The sequence below is a fragment of the Telopea speciosissima genome, chromosome 7 (assembly GCF_018873765.1).
Source record: "Telopea speciosissima isolate NSW1024214 ecotype Mountain lineage chromosome 7, Tspe_v1, whole genome shotgun sequence".
Taxonomy (NCBI): Eukaryota; Viridiplantae; Streptophyta; class Magnoliopsida; order Proteales; family Proteaceae; genus Telopea; species Telopea speciosissima.
This window is the reverse complement of record NC_057922.1, coordinates 6,320,793-6,348,409: the sequence shown is the minus strand read 5'-3', so window position 1 is coordinate 6,348,409 and position 27,617 is coordinate 6,320,793. Positions and strand designations below refer to the sequence as shown.

Below are 27,617 nucleotides of genomic sequence, written 5' to 3'. Positions count from 1 at the left end.
TTGTTCTTCTGCATCTTCTTTGGGTGGTTTTCTCTTTCAAATGTTGAAATTTCACAGCAGCACCATATCATCTTTTTTTGTAACCAATTTTTTAAGGATCAAGCAGTACACTTTTTATTATCATGCTTTAGCAGCAGATAGATTTCTAATGCCATAAACCTTACCTTACCCTCAACTTAATCAACCTATTTGTAAAGGCTCCCCTTGCCAAATCAAGATCAAAAGCATCCAACTGATCGAGTGGAGCCCTCGAGAAGTTTCATCTTACGTGGTTCCATCCTGCTGAACCCATCTAATGTTCTGGCTCTTCTACTATTATTCATTTGTGCTCAAGGCTAACCTCACTAACACAATGAATCAAGCCTCAATATTGACAATGCTCTTGGATTTATTAAAAGAAAGAAGAAAGGACCTGTTGGTATAAGTTATTGTATTAGAATACGTGAGAAGTCAGCAAGATTACCACAACTAGCAGTCTTCACTATTATTGCTACTATCAAATTAGAGATCTGGAACAACGAGGGGTTGGGGGGGAGTTGGAGAGGGATAGAGTAAGATAATACACATATTGATAGATCAAAGGAACCCCCCCCCCTCCCCCCCTTTTCTTTTTTTAATGACAGATTGGATTTTCAGACAAACTAGACAAAAAAGGAACTCAATCCTCACATATCAACCATTTATAAAAGTTTTTACAAGATGAAGTACATACAACAGTTCTTCAATTGACTGAATTAGTCTGCCCATATTAAGAATTATGAAACCAGAAAATAAGCTTCAAGCCCCTTGGAGTACTCTTCTTGCAATTGTTTGATTGTCTCTGTTTGGGGATTGAAGAGAACAGAGAGTGAAGAGAGGGATGGGAGATTGGTTTTGCGAGAGTAATCGAGAGATAGGTCCGGTGAGAGAGCACGACGAAGGAGGGCAGTGAGTGTGAGTTTTTGAAGTTCCAGTACAGATAGAGAAAGGGAAACGAGCATAAAAAGAGAGCGCCATTGACGCTGGGGAAGGTAGTTTCTTGCAACCGAGCGTGGGACTTTACTCCAATAAATCCCTTATCCATCTACCTGGGCTGGAGGAAGAAAGAAGAGGAAATTGTTTTCTAATCCAGAGATATGAGAGTTTCTATAGTACAGTCCGGCATTAAAAATTGGGTTGAATTAAAATTTTGTGGTTAGGGATTTAGAAATAGAAACCACGACAAAGACGAGTCGTCGTCGCCTTCGGCGCCTTGGGGGAGAGGAGTTTGCCAGATGAGGGTCTGCAAAACAAACCCAAAGTCAGAATGCGTTAGGGTTTCGTTCATGCAAGGAAGATGAACGAGGAGAGGGAGTTGGGGATTTAGAAATACTCCCATTTACCTCCTAAAATAGCAAGGCAGAGACCTTCGTTCGTGAGAGGAAGATGAACGCCTACGGCAAAGAGTTAGGGATTTATAAATAGAAACCACGACAAAGGTGAACGCCGGTGTGATGATGCAGTTTACGATGAGTCTGGTCAGGTTGTCGTCATCGTGAGAGAGGAACACCACCGTGGAGCACAAGTTCAGTTTGTTGTTGAGAGAGCAGAGACGAAGAGAGAATGGAGGGAAACTTTCGATTGAGCCAAATGAAAGATAAATTGCTATTTTAATTTGGACCGTCAGATCATCTAACGCCACGTGTCTTCATCTTAGATATGTAATTGAAATGTAATTGAGACGATAAAAATCCAATAAATAACTACGGCTAGATCATTATTAAAAGAAAATGTATAACAATACACAATTTAATTAATTTTAAATCAATTTCAATAAAAATTAAAAAGAAAGAAGCAGTTTGAAAAATAAAAGTACAAAAACCTAATAAAATTGTTTAGTACATGGTTCAGATTTGTTTTTTAAACCGTTTAATTAAAGGGCTTTCTTTTGTGTCATTATGCCTAGTGAAACAATTCACTTTAATATGACTTTTTTGCCACCACTTTTCACTTATGTTTTTTCAATATGTGAAAGGTTTATATAATAATTTCACAACTTAAGTAATACTTCACCAAATCTTTACCAACCTCCCACATAGAGAGAGAGAGAGAGAGAGAGAGAGAGCTATGTGGAGTTCTCCCTACAAGAGATTATGTTAGGGTCAATTTACAAACTCTAACCTTCCATCTCCACTCATCACAATTATTGGAGAGGGTTGATAAAATATAGTGAAATGATTTACTTCACTCTTCTTAGTGACATGTAGGAGGAACCTTAATTAAACAGTGTGGTTTTGGTTCCTACCCCTAAGTATGCTGCAATGAACTCAATCAACCTTTTAACACCTTTTTACCAAAAAAAAACCTTTTAACACCTTTAGTTGTGCGTTATCCTTTGGATTTCAAATATGAAATTCGCACGACAAGTTTCATTGTGGGGTTGGTGGCGAGAGTCACTTATTTTTTATTTCCTTTTAAATTTAAGGGGTGGGGTGGTCATTTTACTGCCGCCCTTACAATGTTCTTTTTCCCATTTTTTTTATTTTCAATTCAAATTTTAATTAGGGAGGCACCTATGAACTTTTTTTTTTTTTTTTTTTTTTTGATGAGAAAGCAAAAATATATAAATTAAAGAAAAAAGAAAATCTGTACATCATACATAAAGAGGGGGCAGTACTTCTTTTCATGACAAAACAAAAAAAGATCTAGAGATCATTTTTGTTTTGGTAAAGAAGAGCTAGAGATCATGGCATCTTAAAAGGAGACTTCTATAAACTTAGTTGTTCATTTAATAGGACAAGGTTAGGTCAATTGCAAGTTTGCAACTTGTACACTCAACATTTACCTAAAAACAAAAAAACAAAAAAAAAAGGTTAAATATGCATACTCGTTACAAAATTAACAATGTGAACTTAAATGGCTTTAGTTGAAAAATAAGGAGTGTACATAGAATTTTCAAAGGTGTATGTGAATTTGTCAGAAACTTAGGGGGGCATGAGAAATATTTGGTCCATATTAGGTAGGGATGTAAACGGATCGGATTCGGCTCGGATAGTGCTATATCCGCATCCGCATTCGATTAGCTTTCAGACGGATTCAGATAGTGCTAAACGAATACAGACATGGATACGAAGCTAATATTTTATTCGTTTACATGTAAATACAGCTTTTCGGATAACTATAGTCTATCTGTATCCGTATCCATTTAACTTTCGAATGGATTCGAATAGTGCTAAATGGATACGTACACGAATACGAAAACAGATTTTGACTATTCATTCACATCCCTAATATTATGGGGTAACGTCATGAAGACATGAACCGATGTTTTCAAGTGGGACATTTTCTCATTTGATCTTAAGTCATGTTTGGATGCTAGTGTCCCCTGTATCTTACTTTTGCTGGCTTCACCTTGGATGACCATCGTTTGTGGTGCCGTACGTGTGTAGAATTTCAGAATTCCCCATATCACTTTATTGACTTTGAATTCATTTTTATAATACAACGAATATAACAATTCAAACTGAAGAATCAATGAAGAAAAAGCTACTAGAACCACTTGGACAATGACATGTAACCTCTTAACAACACAGGTACATATAACAGATTATAAGAAAAGTAGCCACGTGTCAGTTTCCTTTACACCGTGATTACAAATCCTTCTCTTCTAAAGAGGAGGAGGGACTTTGCTGCGTGTTTTCAATAAAGTAGTTTGGGCCGAAAGCTTTTTGATGGACTCAAAAAAAACTCAGGTCGTTGACGGCGAATATTCTTGTTCCGTGCTGGTTGGTTACTCATATATGACGTGTAGCCATGTGTCAGTTTTTCCTTACACCGTGATTACAAATCCTTCCCTTCTAAAGAAGAGGAAGGACTTTGCTGCGTGTTTTCAATAAAGTAGTTTAGGCCGAAAGCTTTTTTATAGACCCAAAAAAAACTCTGGTCGTTGACAGTTAATATTCTTGTTCCGTATTGATAAGAGATCCGTGCTGGTTGGTTACTCATATACGTGTAGCCATATGTCAGTTTTCCCTTACATCGTGATTACAAATCCTTATCTTCTAAAGAAGAGGAGGGACTTTGCTGCGTGTTTTCAATAAAATAGTTTGGGCCGAAAGCTTTTTGATGGACCCAAAAAAACCAAAAAACACTCTAGTGGTTGACGGCGAATATTCTTGTTCCGTGGTGTTTTTTTGGTAAGAGATCCGTGCTGGTTACTCATATATGACGTCTAAGCTGACGCTTCTCGCCTTCTCGAGTGTTAGGTTATATATATACTTTTGCCCGAGTTTGGATCAGGTCCCCATCTGAATCAAGATCCACAGAGAGAGAGAGATAAGAGAAAAGAGTTTTGAAGATGGAAATAAGCGAGGAAGAGGTAGTGATAGTTGGGGGAGGGATCGCAGGGTTAGCGACAGCATTGGCCCTAAAGAGAGTTGGGATTAGAGCTTTGGTTCTGGAGAGAGCCCCAGAGCTACGAACCACTGGTGCAGCTCTTTCATTCTTCCCCAATGCATGGCTTGCTCTCCAAGCACTCGGTGTTGCTCACAAACTCACCTCCATTTATTCCCCTCTCCGAATGTAATTTTTATGAATTAAACCTTACCTTACTTTCCATTTTAATCTTCTATTTTTCTAAGTTCTAATCTCTCTCTCTCTCATTCACTCACACACACACAGAAACGAGCGATCAATGTGATCGAAAGATCCTATTTTCTTTTTTTTCCTTGTGACTGATTCGGGAATCCTTGATAGGGGACACGTCACAAATGTTGCTAATGGAGCTACTCAGCATCTATCTTTTGAGGGGAATAACGGGTGAGTAGTTTCTCTCTTCTATTTTATCTTCCATGTCCTTTGTTAATTTCTTTCATTCCGAATTAGCGACTTCTTGCCAATTTATGGCTGTTTTCTTTCTCTGCAATTCTATTATATCGTTTGGAGAGATGCTTAATTTATCCTGAAATAGTTGCAGAAAAATTGACATTTTGAACATTTGAGACAAAAGAGATGCTCATCGTCCCTGCATATATTAGGTTACAAACTAGGACACAAAAGTTGAATTTAAAAATGGTGGTACACGAAGAACATTATAAAGTAATTGTAGTTTGGCAAATATTGTTGGATGCAGGAATCGCAGTGGACCTATCACAGTACACAGGAGAGTCTTGTTGGAGACACTAGCAGAAGAATTAGCCCCTGGTACCATTCGTTACTCTTCAAAGCTTACCTCCATCCGTACCGTCGCCATAGATGATGAAGGTTCTTCTGCTGCTATCTAAGTCTAGACGATGGGACGGTCATCAAGGCCAAGGTACGTGTTAACAAGGGTGTAACTTTGGCCCTATCGGTCCGAACAGGGTCTGGACTGGATTTTTCAATGCTGAGGGTGGGTTAAGGTTAAAATTTTCATGCCTTAGATTAGGGTTGGGCTGGGCCAGGATTGACGCTTGGGCTAAGCGCAGCCTGGCTCGAGCCTTTGTTAGGTTATGATTTACAATTTGCAATTTTTGTTTAATATTTAATTATTTATTGTTTTACCAAAAAAAAATACTAATTATGAAAATATTTACAATTTTAAGACTGGGCTAAGGTTTTTAACACAAAGAAATGTTTAATAGTCAATTGAATATGAAACAAACCAATAGTAAATTGGGACACTTTCATTTTTTTAATGCATAAAATGATGTAAATGGCAAAAAAGCAAGGCAAGTTAGGACCAACTAGACACCCTTGCAAAAATTAAGGTCAATCAAGGCCAGGTATCGCTTGGGCTAAGATATCTCAACTCGACCGAGGGCTAGGTTTGAGCTTAAGTTGAACTAAGAGGACTCAAGGTTGAGCAAGGGTTTTAAAAAATCCGGCCAAATCCGACCCTATTTCACCGCTGGTGCTTAATGACTTCTTACTTAATTATTTATTGGGAAGCAGTTCTCTGTCCGGGAGTGTGGCCTACGCCAGCACTCCCATGTGTCTCTCTCTCCTCCTTAAAATAAGGGGGCAAAACTGTCTTTTCACATGGGAGGAGAGAGACAGACTCATAATCGGATAGAAAACTTTTTCTCTTATTTATTTTTTGAAAATGATCCTTTTGTAAGGAGGGGGGTTTGGGGTAAAAAAGTTGGAATTATTCTCACACGACCTTGACAGCTGATCATGTGGTTATAGTGACCGTTGGACAGCTGATCATGTCAGTTATACTGACCATTGGGTTAATCGAAAAACTGATTGTTTCAACTTTAGATTAGTTACGGGTTAAATTTATTAATTTAAAGATATTATCCAATCAAAATAACATTTTGTATCCAAATTGGTATCATATCCGATCTGATTTAGATTGGTATTGTATCGGTTACATATGACGGCTTTCCCCTTAAAGATACCGATATTTGAGTGTATTTTGACAACTCAAATATTGATATTGGAGTCGGTCGATACCAATACGTATCAGCCGATCAATTCTGAGATTGATACTTAAAACCATGGCCTACTTTACTCTTACCTATTTTTGTCTAATCTCCTACAGTGTTGAATTTTCAAATCTCTATTTTGCCATATGACATATATCCAATATTGAGAGAATTTTTATCCTTTCAATTACACTGCCCATACTTGACGTCAAGCACATCCAATAGAAGAGGCAGAAATGACTATCTTACCCCTTGTATGAGAAGACAACTACCAGTGGAGTTGGTTTGTATTCTATCTATAGTGTATCCTACGAGGTCATGGCTTTGACTATACATACTATCAACACCTTGTGCCTCAAGGGATCCCCTCTTCCTCGATCTTCCCACAATCCCACCTACTCACTAAGTCCTACTCTCGTAAGACAATGAGCCTCATACGCTCAAAGGTGCACACATGGAATCCACTCAAGTGGGTCCCAGTTGATGGATTTCATATGTGAACCTCTGAAGCGTTCAAGAACCATTCTCATACGAGAATGGGATCCCGCTTCTTGGATCTTTATTCCCTGCAATTCCCTACCTGGTACAGTTCCTACGATTCCCTAATAAGGGAGGCACAATGACCATTCCACCCTTGACCGAACACTCTGTCTAGGTGGGGTCCACCCCCTCTTATTAGAGGCACTAGGGGAACTGTACCGATCAGGGAATCGCAGAAGATATTTCCTCCGCCTCCTCACTATTAGCTATAGTCTAAGACCCAAGAGGCAATGTTAGATAGGTAGATTAAAAATAAATAAAATCTAGTAGATCTGAGATCATGGCAGCGGTCTATCCAGTGTTTAAAAATGTTGGATCGAATCAACCGGTTTGGGTCAGATCGATTCAAATATTCGATATGAAAATTATGGTTTATTGGGCTTTTAGTTGATTTCCATCGATTCTTGATCTATGTGGCATATTCTATTTTTTAAAATAGATCTGAATCCGGATTCCGGATTTATACTATGGGTTTAGGGAAAATTATCACCTCAATTTGCCTGCCCGTTAATTTTCTCAATTCCCTCTAATAGAGAGGTAGACTGCACCCAGGCAATGTTTTCAGGTAGGGGGTAAGGTGATCATTTTCACCTCCTATTAGATAGAATTGAGAAAATTAAAGGACATATAAATTGAGAGGATAAAGATCCATGGGTTCAGTCCTTTTATGTTTTTTTGGCACTGAAAACCTAATGAAGGAGAAAATTTTATATAAAAACCTCATTGGGTAAACGGGTAGATGCAATCTTAGATCCTGAGGAAGTCTCATTGGGTAAAAGGATAATTTTTGCCTGCCCCACTTTTGTATTGATACTGAAAATATAATAAGTCCCCACCAAAAAATATATATATATATATAATAAATCTTTTTGTGGGTGTTGCGACAGGTGTTGATAGGGTGTGATGGTGTACACTCAGTGGTTGCCCGCTGGTTGGGACTTAAGGAGCCAGTGAAAGCAAATCGGTCAACTGTACGTGGTCTAGCAGTATTTCCTCAAGGCCATGGATATACTAAGGGGGAAGTCCATCAGTTCACAGACCAAGGCAAAAGAGCTGGTTTTGTTCCCCTCACTGATAAAGATCTCTATTGGTTCTTGCTCACCTACACTTCTACATTTAATGGTATATTAATTAGCATTTCAATTTCAACTAATTTAATTAACATCCCCCCAAGCTATATATATATATCTATTGTTTCATCCACCTGCTCTGAAATTAATTGATTGATATATTGACGACATTCCACCATTGCTAGCTGTTTCAATTAAACATTTTAATTTATCATTTATTTATTTCAGGTGAGGAGACTGCAATAGGAGACCCCAAGTTGCTACAGAAGGTTATAATGGAGAACTTAGCCAAGGACTTCCCTTCAGTTTTCTTAGAAGTAGTTCAACATGCTGATCTGGAATCACTGTCATGGGCCCCATTGATGTTCAGATTTCCATGGGACCTAATATTTGGCCACGTGTACAAAGGGAGCATCACGGTTGCAGGTGATGCAATGCACCCAATGACACCAGAGCTTGCCCAGGGTGGTGGTTCAGCGCTTGAAGATGCTGTCGTCCTTGGTAGACACTTGGGCAATTCTTTCCTCTCAAATGGGCGGATTCTGGCTGTAGATCAGGCAGCTAAAGCTATAGAAGGGTATGTGAAGGAGAGGAGATGGCGAGGTGCTAGTTTGATCACTGGGTCTTATATTTCAGGTTGGGTGCAGGAAAGGGGTTCTAGTTCCTTCTTGAATTTCTTAAAGGGTATCATCTTCTACAAGTTTGTTTTCCCTAGGTTTGCTAATGGCGTAATTTATGATTGTGGGAAACTTCCCAGTGTTTCTTCACCTTCTGAATCAGATGATCAGACTAAGATTGATTAGGATTTGTTTGTTTTGAAAGGATAGCTAATTTATATAGTAGTTAAAAAAATATTATTAGGGAGAGGATTCTCTGAGCATGTAGTATAGAGGACACTAATGAGGTGCGACAAAACAATATCGTGCATAAGAGGGTACTGAGGTCATTTCATTTGAAGAATAAAGAGATAAACACAGAGGTGCAACTTTACGTTTTTTTTTATGTTCATTAGAAATCAGTGTATCCTATTCTTAGACAACTTAGAGAACCTTTTCTCATATATATACAGAGAGGTGCCAATGTTTCATTTGGGGTTCTTTAATTTTTATCTCTCTTGCTCTGATTTTGTGGAATCTGTGCGAATGATACAATTCTCTGCACAGCCATTAATGTGATGTACAGATTCCTCCTAATTTGGCTCTCCTCCAGTCGTGGCGTGGGAGCTGGAGGGTCTAGCTCTAGCCCAACAAAGCAACGGGGGGTTTTAGTCATTTCACAAGTGCAACCCATGCCCCCTCTCCCTTTTTGTTGGGTTGGACCCTCGAGCTCCCGCCACAACTGGAGGAGAGCCAAATCCGATTCTTCCTCACACTGAAGTCATTGGAATCTCTCACACAAAAGATTACAAAAAATGGAAAATTTACACATGCCTCCCTTGAGGGATCAATTAATTTTCGATGCATCCATCTTTCTTGACTATTCATATGTACCTCCCCTATTTTTCAAAATATTGAATAAATTAATTAACTTGGTACGAAAAACGTTAGAATATATTATATGTGGTAAATAAGTAAATTACACAACACCTCCTGATTTTTTAATGAAATTCAAATCACCCTTGGTTTTTTGAAAATACTCAATCATCCCCCTCTAAAGTAATGATGTTAACTTAAGTCAAATAAAAAAATGAAATGACATATTTACCCGTTTTGATTTCAACAAATAAAACAAATAAAAACTGATTTCATTCTATGGTAAGTCCGTCTCTTCTTCTCCTCTTCCATCTTCTTCCAGCTTGTTATAATGTTTGAAGCACCATTTTTTGTTTTTGTTTTTTTTTTTATGAAAACCATTTCTTATTTTTGTTGTTGATGATGGAGATGCACCCAAAAAAAAAAGTGGTTGATGATGGGGACCCTACTGGCTCCCCTGTAATTTTTCCTCCTGTGAATGTTACACCCAAAGAGATTTTCAATCTAAATTCTCAAAACAGAGTTGAGCTGATCTACTTCTCCTTCACCAGTAATGAAGGAGGAAAACATATCCAGAGATTATCACAGTAAATTTGTGGATCCAAAGCAAAACCCAGTTTCCAATATTTGCAGAAGAATATGAAAAACAACAAAAAATAAATAAATAGAAAAAATTACCTGGCCCTTCACTTGGTTTTGGAGCTCCAATTGGGATCCCTATCTTTGCATCACCAGAATTAATAAAACAAATCAAGAAACTATTTTTACCAATCCAAACACATCTAGATCAAAGCTTTGACATACTAACCTGCGCACAAGCCTGGTGAAAGAAACATCCGGTTTACAAATCCATCAGAAAAATTGGGGAAAGAAACCTTCGGTTTACAAATCCATCAACCAATAAAACCCTAAAATCAAAACATGGGTAAAAAAACAAAATCAGTAAGATCTGAATCCAATAATGATGAATTGATAATCTATAGTTTCTAAATCCTGATACGAATCATATAAGCCAAGATCCTAGATCACACATGCTGAATACGGAGACAAAGTCTAACGGTGTAATCTGTGCTCTGTCTTAGAAGAATCTCTATCGTCTCCTCGAATAGATTCAAGCTTTGGTGGAAAATAGAGCGTCAAAGGCACCGCCGAGAATGACCTCCGCCGTGACCCCTGCATTAACAACCTCCGTCCTGAGCTCGTCTACACATCCCTCTATCTCCTCGCTGTGACCCCTCCATTAACGAACTCCACCGTGAGCTCCTCTACATGCGAGTTGCAGGTCATGTGAAGATGAGGAATTTTGGGGTTTTTAGATTTAAGGGTAAAATAGTAACTTTATACTAACCAAGGGTAGTTTAAGAATTTAAATTTATTTAATTGGCTGAGATCATCACTTAACAGCATAAAACTAACTTGAGAGACTAATTTGTTATATTGGGGTCTAAACGGGATGATTTGAATATTTTAAAAAATCAGGAGGTGATTTGAGTTTCGTTTGAAAAATAGGAAGTGACATGTAATTTACCCTTTATATATTAACAAATTGCCTACTAAAATAAATTTTTTCTTCTATTATTTTCCTTATTTATAATTATTGAAGAACCCTAACCACAGAGAATCATCCACGGGGCAACGTCTCTCCCATCTCCGGTTAGGAGAAAAGCCCTAACATGCAACTCATCTTCGGAGCAAAGTTACTGCAATTATTCTTCAGGTTGATGGCTGAGCCCACTATTGTCCCGTATTCTACATCTCTATTATTGGATTTTCGATGTATTTTTTAGTTTCAGAGGACAAGATAGAATTTCCCGAAATTATTTGTTCTTGTGTTAATGACTAATGGTAAACAAAGAGATGTAGTATGACATTTTAAACTTTCAATACTTGCCTACAGAGTGTGTTTTCACTTTTCACTCGAGAATGTTCATAAGCTCCTCATCAGATGCGCCAACATATATCAACAACCTACCGATCTATAAAAAAAACCTAAAACGTGCTAAATCATTCTGAAGAACCAAAAACCCCATTTCAAATTCCAAAATAGCATCTCACATTTTGAAGTCAAATAAAAGCCTCCAAAGCATTTCCCCCCATGTATTTTTAGCCATCCACATGTTTCCTCCACTTTTTTGGATGAGCTAAGAATTTCTGCAAGTTTTATCAAAAAAAAAACAAGGGAAATTTATGAAACAATCCCTGAAAATGGGTTGATACTCAAATCACCTTCTCATATTTGAAAATACTCAGATCACTCCCTCTACACTAACGGTGTTAGTTTGCTATTAATTATTTGTGTAAAATGATTATTTTACCCTTGTACATTGAAAAGACAATTTTAACCCCAAAATCAAGTGGGATGAAGGACTAAAGTGTTTCACCTTCTTCAGCACCGGCACCGGAGCTCCTTCTCCATCTCCGACCAACCTGCATCTTCAGGCAAATTGATAAATAAAAGTCCTTGGAGGAGGTAACGATGTCTCATCTTCCTTCCTCAGAACTTTTGTAGGTGTCGCTAGACTAACCGGGGTACCATTGATCTTATGAGGAGCTTGGCATTTGTCTTAACCTTGCAGCGTCTCATCCCGAACAGCTTGAGGGATCCCAAGATTCACCACTTGGAAGAACCCCAACGTTTCCGATGCTTGTCGCACCTTCTCGACGATTTTGTTCCTTAAAGTTAGATCTTTATGGATGATGCTGTCCCGCAAATCTATGATCGGAACCCTGCGGTGGGTTTGACTGTGGCTGTGGATAGATTTAGGCTTTCCTTCGTGGAGGGCATTAGGAGAGATTAGAGATTAGATAATGGTGGGCGTGGGGTTTGTGTCGTCCAAATTTGACACGCCTCTCATGTATAGAGAATAGGGATTGAGGATTGAGATACCATAATACCACATCACAGTTACGTCATATCAGAACAAATTAAAAATTTCACGTAAATCAGAACATTTCCACTAATGATTCTCCCATTCAAGCGCCCAATAAATGAAGTCAAGTCTCAAATATTAGAACATTCACCATAATCCATCAATTTCTGACATGTTTCATCCGAAAATCGCAAGGGTTTTTAAAACCCTTGTAAACCTCAAGGGTTTTTTCCGGTATCCTTCACCGGTATATTGGTCATCGTATGAGTTTATCCCTTCGTTGGGAGTTATAGAGCAGGTGCTCACTCCGGTTAATCACGATTTGCTGGTTTCTACCTGCAATTTTGAAACCCTATAAGTTGCAGAGATTAAGTTGCAGGTCATGTGAGGAAGAAGATGGATATTGGGGGTTTTAGGTTCAAGGGTAAAATAGTAACTCTACATTTGGGGAAGAAGGAGAGGGAATATTCCCTCTCTGATTCCTTATTTTAATTAAAAAAAAAAAGAAGAGTACATGTTAGGTTTTTAGATCTAAGGGTAAAATAGAGGTTATACTCTTCTCAAGGGTAGTTTAGGGTTTTCAAAAAATTTAACTAGCTGACTTCATCAGTTAACTAACGGTAGGGTCTAATTTGAGTATAGGGCTCTAATGCAGGGGGTGATCTGAGTATTTTCAAATATGAGAGGGTGATATGAATATCAGTTTATTTTCAAGGGGTGTTTCGTAAATTTGCCACAAAAAAAAAACTTTCTACAGGACACAAAATATCGGACTAGGATCCTCTACAATACTGGCGGGCCGGCAGTGCACATCCGATGGCACAGCAGAGGCCAGGTGGCACACATGGCACACATGGCCTCTGCTGTACCGTCGGATGTGCACTGCCGCCCCGCTGGTATTGTGGAGGATTTTTATCCCAAAATATCTACCATTTAGGTAACCGCCTGAACGACAAAAGGTGCACATTGGAGGATTAAAATTAGGCCTGTAAACAGATCGGATTCGGCTCGGATACGGATCGGATGTAATCGGATTTGGATATTTCCTGGTCGAATACGGATACCTCTAAACCGATTCGGATGGATACGAATGCAGATCGAATTCGTATTTTTGACCATCCGTTTACACCTCTGCCTTGTCTAACCCGAACCTTCCTCCCCCTAGTGGATACAATTCACTCTCAATCCATAGTTTTAGATCATGATTTTCTTCTCCTCATATTCTGGAACCTATTGAATCTTCAAAAACCCTCAAGATCGTTATTTATTTAATTTTTTATAATTAAGTATTTGGATTTGGATTTTTATCGGATTATTCGGATTTTTTTCTTCCAGATATCTCTAATCGAATACGGATGCCCCTAAACGGATACGGATGCGGATCGAATTCAGATTTTCGGTTATCCATTTACAGCCCTAATTAAAATCCTCTGCAGTGCTTTAATCTTGTGGTGTCTTGCAGTTTGTCCTGTCAGCTTGACACATGGAATATACTTAATTCAACGGTGCGAGCTCGATTCATCCAGTTTTTTTTTTCTGTTTTTCTCAAACTCGACACTGTTGGATTAAGCATTTTCCACATGTCGAGCTCTCAAGCCGGAACTGCAAGGCACCACAGGATTAAAGCACTGCAAAGGATTTTTTTTTCCCACATTGGACTATACCTTGTGTCCAGAAAGGGTGCCATTTTATCCAACGGTGCGAGCTGCTAGATTGATCACAGGGTCTTATCTTTTGGGTTGGGTTCAGCAAAGTCGTTCTAGTTCGTTCATGATGAAGTTCTTACGGGATACCATCTTCTACAACTTTATTTACCCTAGGATTTTTTATGGCTTAAATTATGATTGTGGAAAGCTTCCTCGTGTTTCTTCTTCACCTTCTGAACTAAATGCAGATCAGACTAAGATTGATTAGGATTTGTTTGTTTTGATCCACATCCCAACCATATGACGAATGTTGGGTTTCATTTGTACGTCTTATATCCTCCCAGTTTTAAACTAGGGCCTTTTTTGGAAGGGTTTTATCTATTTATTTATTTTTTTATGGAAAAAAAAAATATTAAGACATAGATAATCACAAGGTGCTTCTTGTTGGTAGGTACAAAATTTGTTAAGAAGGTAAAGATCGAGGTCCAAAATGCGGTCATGATGAGCTATACGCAGCATAGTAAGTAATCACCATGGCCGCACAACACCAGTTGGATTCTTTATCATGTCTACAAGGTTCTTGTTATTACACCACACTTCCTTAATTCAATAATCCTTCTAAGCAGAATGTTCCAAGCGCTGGAGTATATCAAAAAATTCTGTCTCCAAAAAATTGTTATTCCCAAAAAAACCCGCAACTATCAGTTTAAGTTGACCTTGCAGAAAAATGGAATATATCCATCCCGATCTGTTTATATCAAGGGATGTACGTTGTTCCTGCGCACATGAGAATAGGGTAGTGAAATACAGACATACATTCCATACAAGTCAATATTGAAAATTCATAAATTGATGGAGTAGATAATCAAAAGGTGTTGAGGTAGGAGGATAGATATTAAGGTCACACAACCTGTTATGGGTATTGTTCATGATCCACATCAAATCGGGTTTAACAGTATTGTGTATCACCATGTTCCCAAATTGCCAAATAAAATAATAATTTATGATAAGAACAGAAGTAACCATTTAGACATGGCTTTATAACAAAGTTTCGCAGATAAGAGGGAGTCACTAGATTGAATCAAAGAAGAGTGGGAGAGATGTTCCGTTCTTAATCCCAACGGGCTTGTCGCCCAGATATGCTTAATTCAATCACATGAAATGAAGAGATGCCATATGGATGCATGCAATATTAGATTCGCAAAAAGCACAACGAGAATCGATTTGAGTCCATTTCGAGATAGTTATTTTAATAGGCATCTCTGCATTTAAGACATGTGAAAAAAACATTTTAAATTTAAGATAAATAAAAATCTCCAAAGGAAACGCCACCAAGAAGAGTGTTTATGGACTTAAAGAAATTAAAATAAATTTTGTAACTAACCTAGTAGTAAACCCACCTGATTTGGAGATGGAACTATCTGCGTAGTAGTAACCTTTTGGAAGGAATGTATCAGACCTGTATTGGCCACTATAATGGTTTAAGATTCAGTAACAGACTGTATCGGACCCGTATTGGCCAGAATCGGCTTGGATCAATTTGGAATTTTGGATTGATGTCTATTTTATAACAAAAATTTGAACCGGATCGACGGATCCAGTTTGTGATCGATCCAAGTACAGATACCTACAAATTCTCTGACCAGGATTGGCTAAGAATCAGTATTAACATCCACAATACCGGTCCAAGCCGGCGGATTCCATTCTTCATTCCAAGTCTAATTAAAAAGCATCCAAAGTACTCAATATTGGTTGACAGTTTTCCCTATGTGTTTCTAGGAATTTTTCTCCTCTCAGGTTTCCTGTCCGGTCAGGTTTGTAGGTTCCTCTCATAGGGAAGGCAGAAATGACGACCTCACCCCACCCGGTCAGTGTGTTTGGGCAAGGGGTGAGGTTGTCATTTCCAACTCCCTATGAGAGGAACCTACGAACCTGACCTGGTAGGGAACTTGAGAGGAGTTAAGTCTTGTTTCTAGCAATCCACATGTTTCAAAAGCAGATAAATAACTACAGCTTGATCATTATTAAAATAAAACGTATAATAATAAACAATTTAATTCAGTGTTAATTTTAAATCAATTTTCAATAAAAATTAAAAAGAAAGAAGCAGTTTGAATATTAAAAGTACAAAATCCTATGGAAGGGGGAGGGGGGAAGGAGATACAACGGGAGGGGCGTGAGATGCCGAGGGCGTGGCGACCAGCGGCTACAAGGAGAAAGCATGAGAGAGAGCTCTGTGGAGTTCTCCCTACAAGAGATTATGTTAGGGTCAATTTACAAATTCTAAGCTCTCATCTCCATTCATCACAATAATTGAAGAGGGTTGATAAAATATCCTTAGTGACATGTAGGAGGACCCTTAATTAAATAGTGTGGTTACGATTTCTACCCCTAAGTATGTTTTTTTAGGTAGAATACCCCTAAGTATGGTGAAATGAACTGAATCAACCTTTTAACACTTTTAGTTGTGCGTTATCCTTTGAATTTCAAATATGAAGCTTGCACGACAAGTTTCATTGTGGGCCTGGTGGCAGCAGGCACTTTTTCTTTTTAAAATTAAGAGGCAAGATAATTATTTTATCGTCCCACGATAACACGTTCTTTTTCTCATTTTTTTATTTTCAATTCAAATTTTAATTTGGGAGGCATTTATGAACTTAGATTTTTTTTATGAAAAAATAAATTAATTAATTGAAGGAAAAAGAAAATCTATACATCATACATAAAGAGAGGATAGTAATTCTGTTCGGGATAGAAAAAAGAGTTAGAGACCGTAGCATCTTAAAAGGAGGCTTCTATGAGCTTAGTTGTTCATTAAACAGGACAAAGTTAGCTCAATTGCAAGTAGCAACTTGCACACTCAACACTTACCCAAAAAAACATAAGGTTAAATATACATACCTCCTAAAAAATTAACTACGTGAACTTAAATGGTTATAGATTGAAAAAATAATGGCTGTACGTGAAATTTTGAGGTACGTATAGAATTGTCAGGAGCTTAGAGGAGAATGAGAAATATTGGGTCCATTGTAGGGGTATGCGTATTTAACCCCCAAAAAAACCTGTTCACTGAACCAACCAGATGTCATGAACCGATGTTTTCAAATGAGACATTTTCTCTTTACCGAAAAACAAAAAAAACAAAAGTGGAACAATTTCTCATTTGGTCTAAGTCATGTTTGAATGCTAGTGTCCTCTGTTTCATACTTTTGCTGGCTTCACCTTGGATGTCATTAATGGTCATCGTTGGTTGTGTTTCACCAAAAAAACAAAAAAAGTCATCGTTGATTGTGCCGTGTGTAGAATTTCAGAATTCCCCATATCATCTTATTGGCTTAGGCTTCATATCTTAATTCAATGCTTCAATGAATATTCTTGTTCCGTGCTGTTTTTTAGGTAAGAGATCCGTGCTGGTTACTCATAAGTCATGTATGACGTCTAAGCCGACGCTTCTTGCCTTCTCGGGTGTTAGGTTTTATATATATATATATATATATATATATATATATATACTTTTGCCCGAGTTTGGATCAGGCCCCATCTGAATCAAGATCCAGAGAGAGAGAGAGAGAGATAAGAGAGAGAGAGTGTTTTGAAGATGGAAATAAGCGAGGAGGAGGTAGTGATAGTTGGGGGAGGGATCGCAGGGTTAGCGACGGCATTGGCTCTAAAGAGAGTTGGGATTAGAGCTTTGGTTCTGGAGAGATCGCGAGAGCTACGAACCACTGGTGCAGCTCTTGCACTCTTCCCCAATGCATGGCTTGCTCTCCAAGCACTCGGTGTTGCTCACAAGCTCACCCCCATTTATTCCCCTCTCCAAAAGTAATTTTTTTATGACTAATCTTATCTTACCTTACCTTCCATTTTAATCTTCTCTCTCGCTTTCACACACACACACAGAGAAACGAGCGATCAATGTGATCGAAAGATCCTATTTTCTTCTTTTCCCTTGTGACTGATTCGGGAATTCTTGATAGGGCACACATCACAAATATTGCTAATGGAGCTACTCATCATCTATCTTTTGAAGGGATTAACGGGCGAGTAGTTTCTCGATCTCTTCTATTTTATCTTCCAATTTATGGCTGTTTACTTTCTCTGCAATTCTATTATATGGTTTGGAGCGATGTTTCAATTATCCTTAAATAGTTGCAGAAAAATTGAATTTTTGAACATTTGAGCCAAAGGAATGAGATGATCATCGTCCCTGCATATATTATTAGGTTACAAACAAGTCTACAAAATTGAATTTTATTTTAAATGGTGGTACACGAAGAAGATCGGGAAGAAGTAATTGTAATTTTAGCAAATATTAATGTTGGATGCAGGAATCAACCTACCACAGTCCACAGGAAAGCCTTATTGGAGACACTAGCAGAAGAATTGTCCCCTGGGACCATTCGTTTCTCTTCAAAGCTTACCTCCATCCGTACCGTCGCCCTAGATGATGATGATGATGAAACTTCTTGTGTTGCTATCTTAAGTCTAGACGATGGGACGGTCATCAAGGCCAAGGTTCGTCCGTCCCTAATGACTTCTTATTTGATTATTGCCCCCCACATCCTTCCTTCCTTCCTTTCTTCCTTCCTTTGTATTAATGAATGATACTTCAAAATATAATAAGTCTTTTTGGGTGTTTCGACTTCCGACGTACAGGTGTTGATAGGGTGTGATGGTGTACACTCAGTGGTTGCCCGCTGGTTGGGACTGAAGGAGCCAGTGAAAGCAAATCGGTCAGCTGTACGTGGTCAAGCAGTATTTCCTCAAGGCCATGGATATAATAAGGGGAAAGCCCATCAGTTCATAGACCAAGGCAAAAGAGCTGCTTTTGTTCCCCTCACTGATAAAGATCTCTATTGGTTCTTCCTCACCTACACTTCTACATTTAATGGTATGATACCATTTCAATTTCAACTTATTTAACATCCCCCCAAGCTATATATATATATATGATATATCCATTGTTTCATCCACCAGCTGCTCTGACATTAATTGATTGATATATTGATCACCATTCCACCATTGCTATTTAGGTGAGGAGACTGCAATAACAGATCCCAAGTTGCTACAGAAGGTTATAATGGAGAAGTTAGCCAAGGACTTCCCTTCAGTATTCTTAGAAGTAGTTCAACATGCTGATCTGGAATCACTATCGTGGGCTCCATTGAAGTTCAGATTTCCATGGGACCTAATATTTGGCCACGTGTACAAGGGGAGCCTCACGGTTGCAGGTGATGCAATGCACCCAATGACACCAGAACTGGGCCAGGGTGGTGGTTCAGCGCTTGAAGATGCAGTCGTCCTTGGAAGACACTTGGGCAATTCTTTACTCTCAAATGGGCGGATTCTGGCCGTAGATCAGGCAGCTAAAGCTATAGAAGGGTATGTGAAGGAGAGGAGATGGCGAGGTGCTAGATTGATCACAGGGTCTTATATTTCAGGTTGGGTGCAGCAAAGTAGTTCCAGTTCCTTCATCAACTTCTTGAAGGATACCATCTTCTACAAGATTCTTTACCCTAGGGTTGCTAATGCCGTAATTTTTGATTGTGGGAAACTTCCCAGTGTTTCTTCTTCACCTTCTGAATCAGATGATCAGACTAAGATTGATTAGGATTTTTTTTGCTTTAAAAGGTCATGGCATTTAAAGCGAGTGTATGGGTGAAGCTGAAGATTTCTATTACTTTGTGTGTAGGGACCGGACTCCCTAAATTTAAAAAAATAATCATACAATAAAATATCAATTCTCTCAACTAAACTTCATCGATCTAGACTAATTAAGTATGCTAGTGCTAGATATAATATTAGAGAAGGTTATACACAAAGAACTTGTGAGAAATGTCAAAAATCCAAAATCATCTCAGTTTCGGGGATTTTCTTTTTAAAGGTATATTTTGTATTTCATCTTTATTACAAAATAGGGGGGAAATTGGGCCCATTTTTTTTTTTTTTAAAGTATTTGTCTATTCACAAGGTTAATTAATAAACCTATCAATCATTGAGTCAATTTTAATAAGTTGACTTTCTAAAGCAACTATTATGTACATGTTACCTTTCAAAATCAAATTATGTTGTATAATACTATATAACATTACTTAATTTTTGTACCAAAATAATTTTATTTTTCAACCAAAGATTTGACCAGTTGATGCTAGAGAAAAACAAAAGGCTCTGGAGTCTTAGCACATGGTTCTAAGTATCGGTATCGGATTGCCTGAATCGGGCAATCCGTATCGATTATGCACCTTGCCGATCTCGATACTATGTTGATACCGTATTGTTGTATTAGTGACACAATACGGATAAGGGGTAAATCAATTTAAAAAATCTACAATTCTTGGTATTTATCGTCTCAGAATGAATTAATTGACCGCACAGAGATGCTGAAATTGTCCTGCAAATAGTTGCAGAAAAATTGAATTTTTGAACATTTGAGTCAATGGAATGAGATGATCATCGTCCCTACCCTGCTGCATATTGGTGGATGCAGGGAGTTCAGTGGACCTATCGCAGTCCACAGAAGAGCCTTATTGGAGACACTAGCAGGAGAATTGGACCCTGGTACCATTCGTTTCTCTTCAAAGCTTACCTCCATCCGTACCCTCGCCCTAGATGATGAAGCTTCTTCTGCTGCTGTCTTTTTAAGTCTAGACGATGGGACGGTCATCAAGGCCAAGGTTCGTGCTTACTGTGCTTAATGACTTCTGATTTGATTATTGCCCCCACTCACTTCCTTTGTATTGATACTGAAATTTACATATTTCTTTTGGGGTGATGCGACGTACAGGTGTTGATAGGGTGTGATGGTGTACACTCAGTGGTTGCCCGCTGGTTGGGACTGATGGACCCAGTGAATGCAAACCGGTCAGCTATGCGTGGTCTAGCAGTATTTACTCAAGGCCATGGTTATAATAAGGGGGAAGTCTATCAGTTCATAGACCAAGGCAAAAGAGCTGGTTTTGTTCCCCTTACTGATAAAGGTCTCTATTGGTTCCTCACCTACACTTCTACATTTAATGGTATAATATTAATTAGCATTTTAATTTCAACTAATTTTTCCCCCATTTTTTCATCCATGTTTGACATTGATTTATTTCAGGTGAGGAGACTCCAATAACAGACCCCAAGTTGCTACAGAAGGATGTAATGGAGAATTTGGCCAAGGACTTCCCTTCAGTATTCTTAGAAGTAGTTCAACATGCTGATCTGGAAACACTGACGTGGGCTCCATTGACGTTCAGACTTCCATGGGACCTAATATTTGGCCATGTGTATAAGGGGAGCATCACGGTTGCAGGTGATGCAATGCACCCAATGACACCAGATCTGGCCCAGGGTGGTGGTTCAGCGCTTGAAGATGCAGTCGTCCTTGGAAGACACTTGGGTAATTCTTACCTCTCATTAGGGGTGTCAATGGGCCGGTTCGGGCCGGTTTCGGTTCGGGCTTTTCGGTTTCGGTGTGACTTTTATAGAAATCGAAACCAAACCATTAAGAAATGTTCGGTTTCGGTGCGGTTTGGTTTCGTGTCGGTTTCGGTTTATAATAACGGGTTGATATCGGTTTGGTACCGGTTTTATATAACTAGTAAGGTTCCGGTTAGTGCTAATTTTTCTTCTCTTTCTCTTTAAAGTACATAAAATATTTCAAATACAATGCATCTTTGTATCCTATGTCCTATGGCCTATGGATACAATTGGTTGGGTAATCACTAACAAAAGATATGAGATAAAGTGAGAAACTATCACAACACATTTAAGGGGCAATGGGGCATTAGGCATTTATTGATTTACTTCTTTATCGGGTTAGGTCGGTTGGGTTTGGGTTCGAGCCTAACGGTTCAGGCTATCGGTGCACCGTCGGGCTAGCCCAAACCAAACCAAACCGTTTGCCTCTCTGGATCCACAAACCGAACCCGAACCATTAAGAGTTCGGTCCGGTGTGGTCCTGGCTCGTTCGGGCTGGTTCAGGCCTGTTTCATCGGTTCGGGTTGGGTATTGACACCCCTACCTCTCATCAAATGGACGGATTGTAGGTGTAGAGGCAGCTAAAGCTATAGAAGGGTGTGTGAAGGAGAGGAGATAGCGAGCTGCTACTTTGATCACAGGGTCTTATCTTTCAGGTTGGGTGCAGCAAAGTGGTTCTAGTTTGTTCATGAAATTCTTAAGGGATGCCATCTTCTACAAGTTTCTTTACCCTAGGGTTTTTGCTGGTGTAAATTATGATTGTGGGAAGCTTCCTGATATAGAGGAGAACACTAATTAATGACGTGCGACAAAACAATATCTTACATAGGAAGGTACTGAGGTCATCTCTTTGAGGAAAAACGAGATAGAAACAAAGGTGCCAGTGTATCCTATTCTTAGACAACACGAGGAACCTTTTCTCATATAATTAATTTTGAATTCCAATACGTCTAACTGTATCGCCTATCATTTTTTTTTTTTTTACTTTTTATATCTTAAATGTCAAACTATTTTAAGAAGGTTATTTTAGCCAACTAATTTGATGGATAAGGTACTATGTTAATGGCAATAAATCAAATCTCCTAGCCGATTCAATCATATGGCGGATCGTGAGGCATCTTTTCCTGTTGTATTGCAAAATGGATAGATAATGATTTGGCACTTCCAAATTTCCAATTGTTGGATAGAAAAAGGTATTATTTTGATTCATCACATCTCAAATTTTTTTGAAGTCACATAAAAGCATCTATCTCCCTATATGGTGACATTTTCCCCCTCTTCCTCTTCCTCTTCTTCCTTTTTTTTTTTTTTTTGGGTAACACTCTTCCTCTTCTCTTTCAATGAGCCAAGACTTTGTACACAACACAAAACATGGACAAGTTTCTTATTTCACTAATAATTAATTTATTTTAATAGCTTTTAGCGCATTTGCTCCTTGTACGAAAACATAAAGCCATATATGTAAAATAATTAAAATATTTTGGTCCAACAATTATAAATATAAGGGTGAAAATTCAAAAAATGGTAGACCAAATGATTGAAATACAGACAAATAAAAAACTGACATGTGACTATACATTAAGTACACCACTCATTCCGTGGACAACTATAATCAATGAGACATCCGCATAGCTCAAGATGATGGATCTTGAAAGAAATACTTTGAGAGCTACGAGAAAATATCCCTTTCTTTTTTTTTTTAACCAGACATGGCTTAAGTTCTACACATAGATATATCTACGAAATTTTAGCCCCACTTGATATGCTATGTGGGAAATCTCATTGTGAGCATACTAGAAAATATCTCTTTCTTTTGTTTTTTAGTTGGATGGAATGTGTAATCACTTACGTCTCATATATAAGACCAAAAAAAATTTGCATATCCTACAAAATATCACCAAAATATCACCATGAATCTGATATTTTCATTATAAAAAATTTACAATCACTCTCAAGCAAAAAACAGTCATGGTACCAACTTACAACCAAAGCAAAACCCTTTTTAAAATTCAATTTGTTTCTATGCTGGCTTCATTGTCTGATTCTCCTAATAAAAACAATTAATGTTTTTTTTAAGTGAATCATTAGTTTAGTTAATCATCCAAAAAGAAATGCGTGGAAATAACCATTGGCTCTACATGACAACATATAACCCCTCAATGATCGAAATGTCCAAAAAAAACTCGTATTTATAGTCTCATATTAAAAGAGCCCCAAGAAAAATGCCTATAAAATAGGAATCTTGACGTCAATCATAAAAGTAGTTTATATAAATCAAGTCCCTTCCTTTGTATTAGACATTCAACCTAGATCAAGTTCTCTCTGAACATTTTGTGCAATAAAATCTTCAACTTTCACCTTGAGGGAGAGATATGGAGATGAGAGAAGAGGAGGTAGTGATCGTGGGAGCTGGGATCTCAGGTCTTGCGACGGCAGTAGCTCTGAGGAGGGTTGGGGTTCGAGTGTTAGTGCTAGAGAGATGGGAAGAGCTTAGAATCACTGGTGCAGCCCTTGCACTCTACTCAAATGCATGGTTTGCTCTTGAAGCCCTTGGTGTAGCTCACAAGCTCTCCCCCTTCTATGTCCCTACCCAAAAGTAATTAAACACAACTGTTTCTTCCTTCATTCCTGCGTTTGCTCTCATTTCTTGGTGTGAGTCTGTGAGATACTCGATCTGCTCATCTCATGTATTGGTTGTACTACTGTTATTATTTTCAGGGGTCGAATCACCAATGTTACTAATGGAGCTGTTAAAGAGGTCTCTTACTCTGGGTTCGAAGGGTTCGTTACACCTTGCTTTCGAGTTTTTTATTTTTATTTTTTGATGAAAGTATAATCACACAAACCACACACCAATCTACACAAGCTCGGGGGCAAGGAGAGTACGCTTAGGGGTAACCAATAGGGGTGGGATTTTTCATTTCAAAACGGGAACAGGTCATTTCACCTTTCCTGTGTCTGGACAGCTCCACGGAACCTGGCAGCCTTCCTTCTCCCATTTTTTTTAATGAAACTTTGTTAATTATATTAATTGTTTTGCTAACAAACGAGTCAAACAATACTAGTGGGCTCACTTGGTAATAAAATGAAAATAAACCTAAACTTTCCACTTTTTGATTTATTATTGGGGTCCAATTTTCTAAAGTAGGATAAAATAAAATTGACAATGGCAAAGGTCCTTTTGACCTTTTTGGTACTCTCAGATTTTTTTAATTCTTTATTTTGTCCCTTCTACTCAGATTTTTTAAACAATGTTCATTATGTTGATCTAACAACTGTTTTTTTCTTATATTTGGAAAATCTAGGAGAAATGGACCTATAGTTGTTCACAGGAGAAAATTATTGGAATCACTTGCAGAGGAATTACCCCCAGATACAATCCGTTTCTCTTCAAAACTTATATCTATACACTCCCACACAACACCCCAAGGTTCTTCCATTGCCACTTTACAGTTGGAAGACAATACCATCATCAAAGCCAAGGTGCGTAGAAGTTTATGGATAGAAGATGTAACTGAAATTTCTTAATTTGTGTAGTTTGTGAGTATGAACATATATATAAATAAGGTCATGCATGCATGACAGGTCCTGATAGGGTGCGATGGGGTACACTCAGTGGTGGGAAGGTGGTTGGGTCTCATGCCTCCAGTGCCTTCTGGCCGCAACGGCATTCGTGGCTTAGCTGTGTATCCCCAAGGCCATGGATTTAGCCAAGCACTCCACCAGTTTGTAAAACCAGGCCTAAGGGGTGGTTTTGTTCCTATCAATGATAAAGATCTTTATTGGTTCCTGTTCTACTACTCAGAATCTACAGGTAAGCTTTCTCTCTTTTCTTTTTCAAATTTTTTTTCTTTCTTTTCTTACCAACCAAACACACCTTCCATGTTTTTGTTATTTCAGGTAATGAAATTCCAGTAGACCCACTGTTGATCCAGAAGGAAGTGTTGGAAAACTTGGCCAAAGACTTCCCTCCAAAATACTTAGAAGTTGTCAAACATTCTGATCTTCCTGCATTAACGTGTGCTCCTTTAGTACTTAGATGTCCATGGGACCTTCTATTGAAAAACCTAAGCAGAGGTAACATCACAGTTGCCGGCGATGCGTTGCACCCGATGACGCCTGATCTTGGTCAGGGTGGTTGTTCAGCACTAGAGGATGCCGTTGTCCTGGGCCGACATATCGGGAATTCATTCCTCCAAAACAGGCGAATCGTGCCTGAGGAAGTGCCCAAAGCCATTAATGGATATGTTGTGGAGAGGAGATGGAGAGTGGCTGGTTTGATAACCAAGTCTTATCTTTCTGGATGGGCTCAACAAGGAGGGGGTTCAGGATGGTTGATGAAGCTCATTAGGGATATTATCTTCTTTAAACTTCTATACAGATTTGTCTTTGATTCTATATACTATGACTCTGGGAAATTGCCTAGCATTTCCTTGCCTAATGGGTCCCAAATGGGGTTTAAGACTGATTAGTGGTGATGAAAATTAATTACAAAAAGAAATGAATTATGCTTCTCTTCTTCTATGGTCAAGGCTTTTTAGATATCTTTCCCAACAAAAGGTTCCCTCTTCAATTGTTTTAACCACATATGTTAATAATTATAGTGAGATTAATAAGGGTGTTAATCAGTTTTTTGGGGGTAAAAAGGTGTTAATCAGTTTAGTTCAGGTTCCGATTTAAAAAGTTCAATTAAATTCGATACATGTTATGCACATGAGAAATTAAATGGGCCTGAAGCTCATCAGGATAGGTAGACCCCCAAGGCCCACTAATCACATGTTACACAACATTTCAAGCAGATTCTGTTAAGTGGCAAAATATAACTTTAGAAATCCTAGGAACATGGGGGAGTGCATAACAATGATAAGAATATCATAGGCATGACCCATGTATGAATGCATGCGAGGAGATATGTTCAAATATTGAATTTAGAATTTGAAATTCGACACATGGGTAATTCAGACCGTGTCTTCTCTGTCAAATAGACAAAATTGCCACATCATCTATCCACGTGGTCAAAGTGGTGGACTATGATTCTTAAAGGGGGTAGAGGAAAACAATTCTTGTCTTTCTAGGTAGAGGACATAGAGGAGCACATCAATGAGGCATATCAAAATGGTATCCTACATTGAAGGACAGCGAGGTCATATCCTATAAAGAGGAGAGAAATAGATAAAGATGTGCTAGTGTACCCCTACACCAGCGGCTCAGAGAACCTTTTTCCTTTTCTTTTTTTCCCTAATTGAGAACCACAAACAACATATAATTTGTGACTTTTTTTTATCTTTAATTATATGTGTAATTAAAATGGAGAATGAGAAATTAACTAGCATGGTAAACCCACATAGTCGTTGACTATTTAACATGCAAACGGACTTGTTTATTTTTATGAACTGGTTTAAAATTTTGAGCTAACAATTTCCCAGTTTGCATGGATCATGTGACAAGTTGGATGGGGCTAAAACATGGAAAATAGGTGGGCCCCAAGATCTCCTTCTCACTTATTAGGTTTTGGCACAAACAGAATTTGCCGGTGAAATTTGCCATTTTGCCAATTTAGATAATTTTCTAAAATATTGAATAATAAAAAATATAAATAAATAATAGAATGAATTAAAGTTGAGAAATTTTTTAATTTGTTTGAACATGATTCACACGATCACGCAGGTCTCCCTTATTAGGTTTCGATGCCTCTTGATTTCCTAGGCAGAGGATTTTAAATTTGACATCAGGGTCGAATTGGTTTTTGATGATTCTGATTTGATCTTGGATTGGAATCGTTCAAAAGCTATCCCCAAAACCCTTAAATCATCCCTTTAAATCTGAAACCTAAGCTATTCAATCCTAAAAGCCTTAGATTTAGTCATTCTGGAACAATTGGAATGGGGTTGATCACGCCTGATTTAAATTTGAATTAGTCGATTCAATCCATCGTATTTAGATTTTTAAACCGTGTTCTTACTTCTTAGGGGCTATTTTTAGTCTTTTTGGCAATGTCTGAATGCAGTTTTTCTCTCCTCTGAAATTTTTGTTATTTTATTTCATTAATTAGGTCTCATGTGTATGGGACACTTTTTTCACGATAAGTATAATATTGTTTATGATACCAAAAAAGAAAAGTGTTATTTCCAAATGTCTCCCTTAAAATGGTTAAACTTATAGTTGTTCCCTTGAATTTTCATTAATTTTA

At 38.2% G+C, this 27,617-nt stretch overlaps 3 protein-coding genes across 3 annotated transcripts; all 3 read left to right on the top strand.

The window, feature by feature from the left end:
* Positions 1-6,686: 6,686 nt before the first annotated feature.
* On the top strand, positions 6,687-8,781 carry LOC122667437 (monooxygenase 2-like). The gene is made up of 3 exons (XM_043863705.1): positions 6,687-6,785; positions 7,796-8,030; positions 8,207-8,781. The coding sequence occupies exons 1-3, from the start codon at positions 6,687-6,689 to the stop codon at positions 8,779-8,781; spliced, it is 909 nt and encodes a 302-aa protein (XP_043719640.1).
* An 8,783-nt stretch (positions 8,782-17,564) lies between these two features.
* LOC122667432 (monooxygenase 2-like) lies at positions 17,565-22,226 on the top strand. Its single transcript, XM_043863700.1, has 5 exons — positions 17,565-17,788; positions 18,295-18,481; positions 20,751-20,982; positions 21,063-21,380; positions 22,084-22,226. Exons 1-5 carry the CDS (start codon positions 17,565-17,567, stop codon positions 22,224-22,226), a joined length of 1,104 nt encoding a protein of 367 aa, XP_043719635.1.
* A 1,573-nt stretch (positions 22,227-23,799) lies between these two features.
* Positions 23,800-25,899, top strand: LOC122667431 (monooxygenase 2-like). Its single transcript, XM_043863699.1, has 5 exons — positions 23,800-24,023; positions 24,146-24,208; positions 24,733-24,910; positions 25,013-25,241; positions 25,328-25,899. The coding sequence occupies exons 1-5, from the start codon at positions 23,800-23,802 to the stop codon at positions 25,897-25,899; spliced, it is 1,266 nt and encodes a 421-aa protein (XP_043719634.1).
* The last annotated feature ends 1,718 nt before the right edge of the window (positions 25,900-27,617 follow it).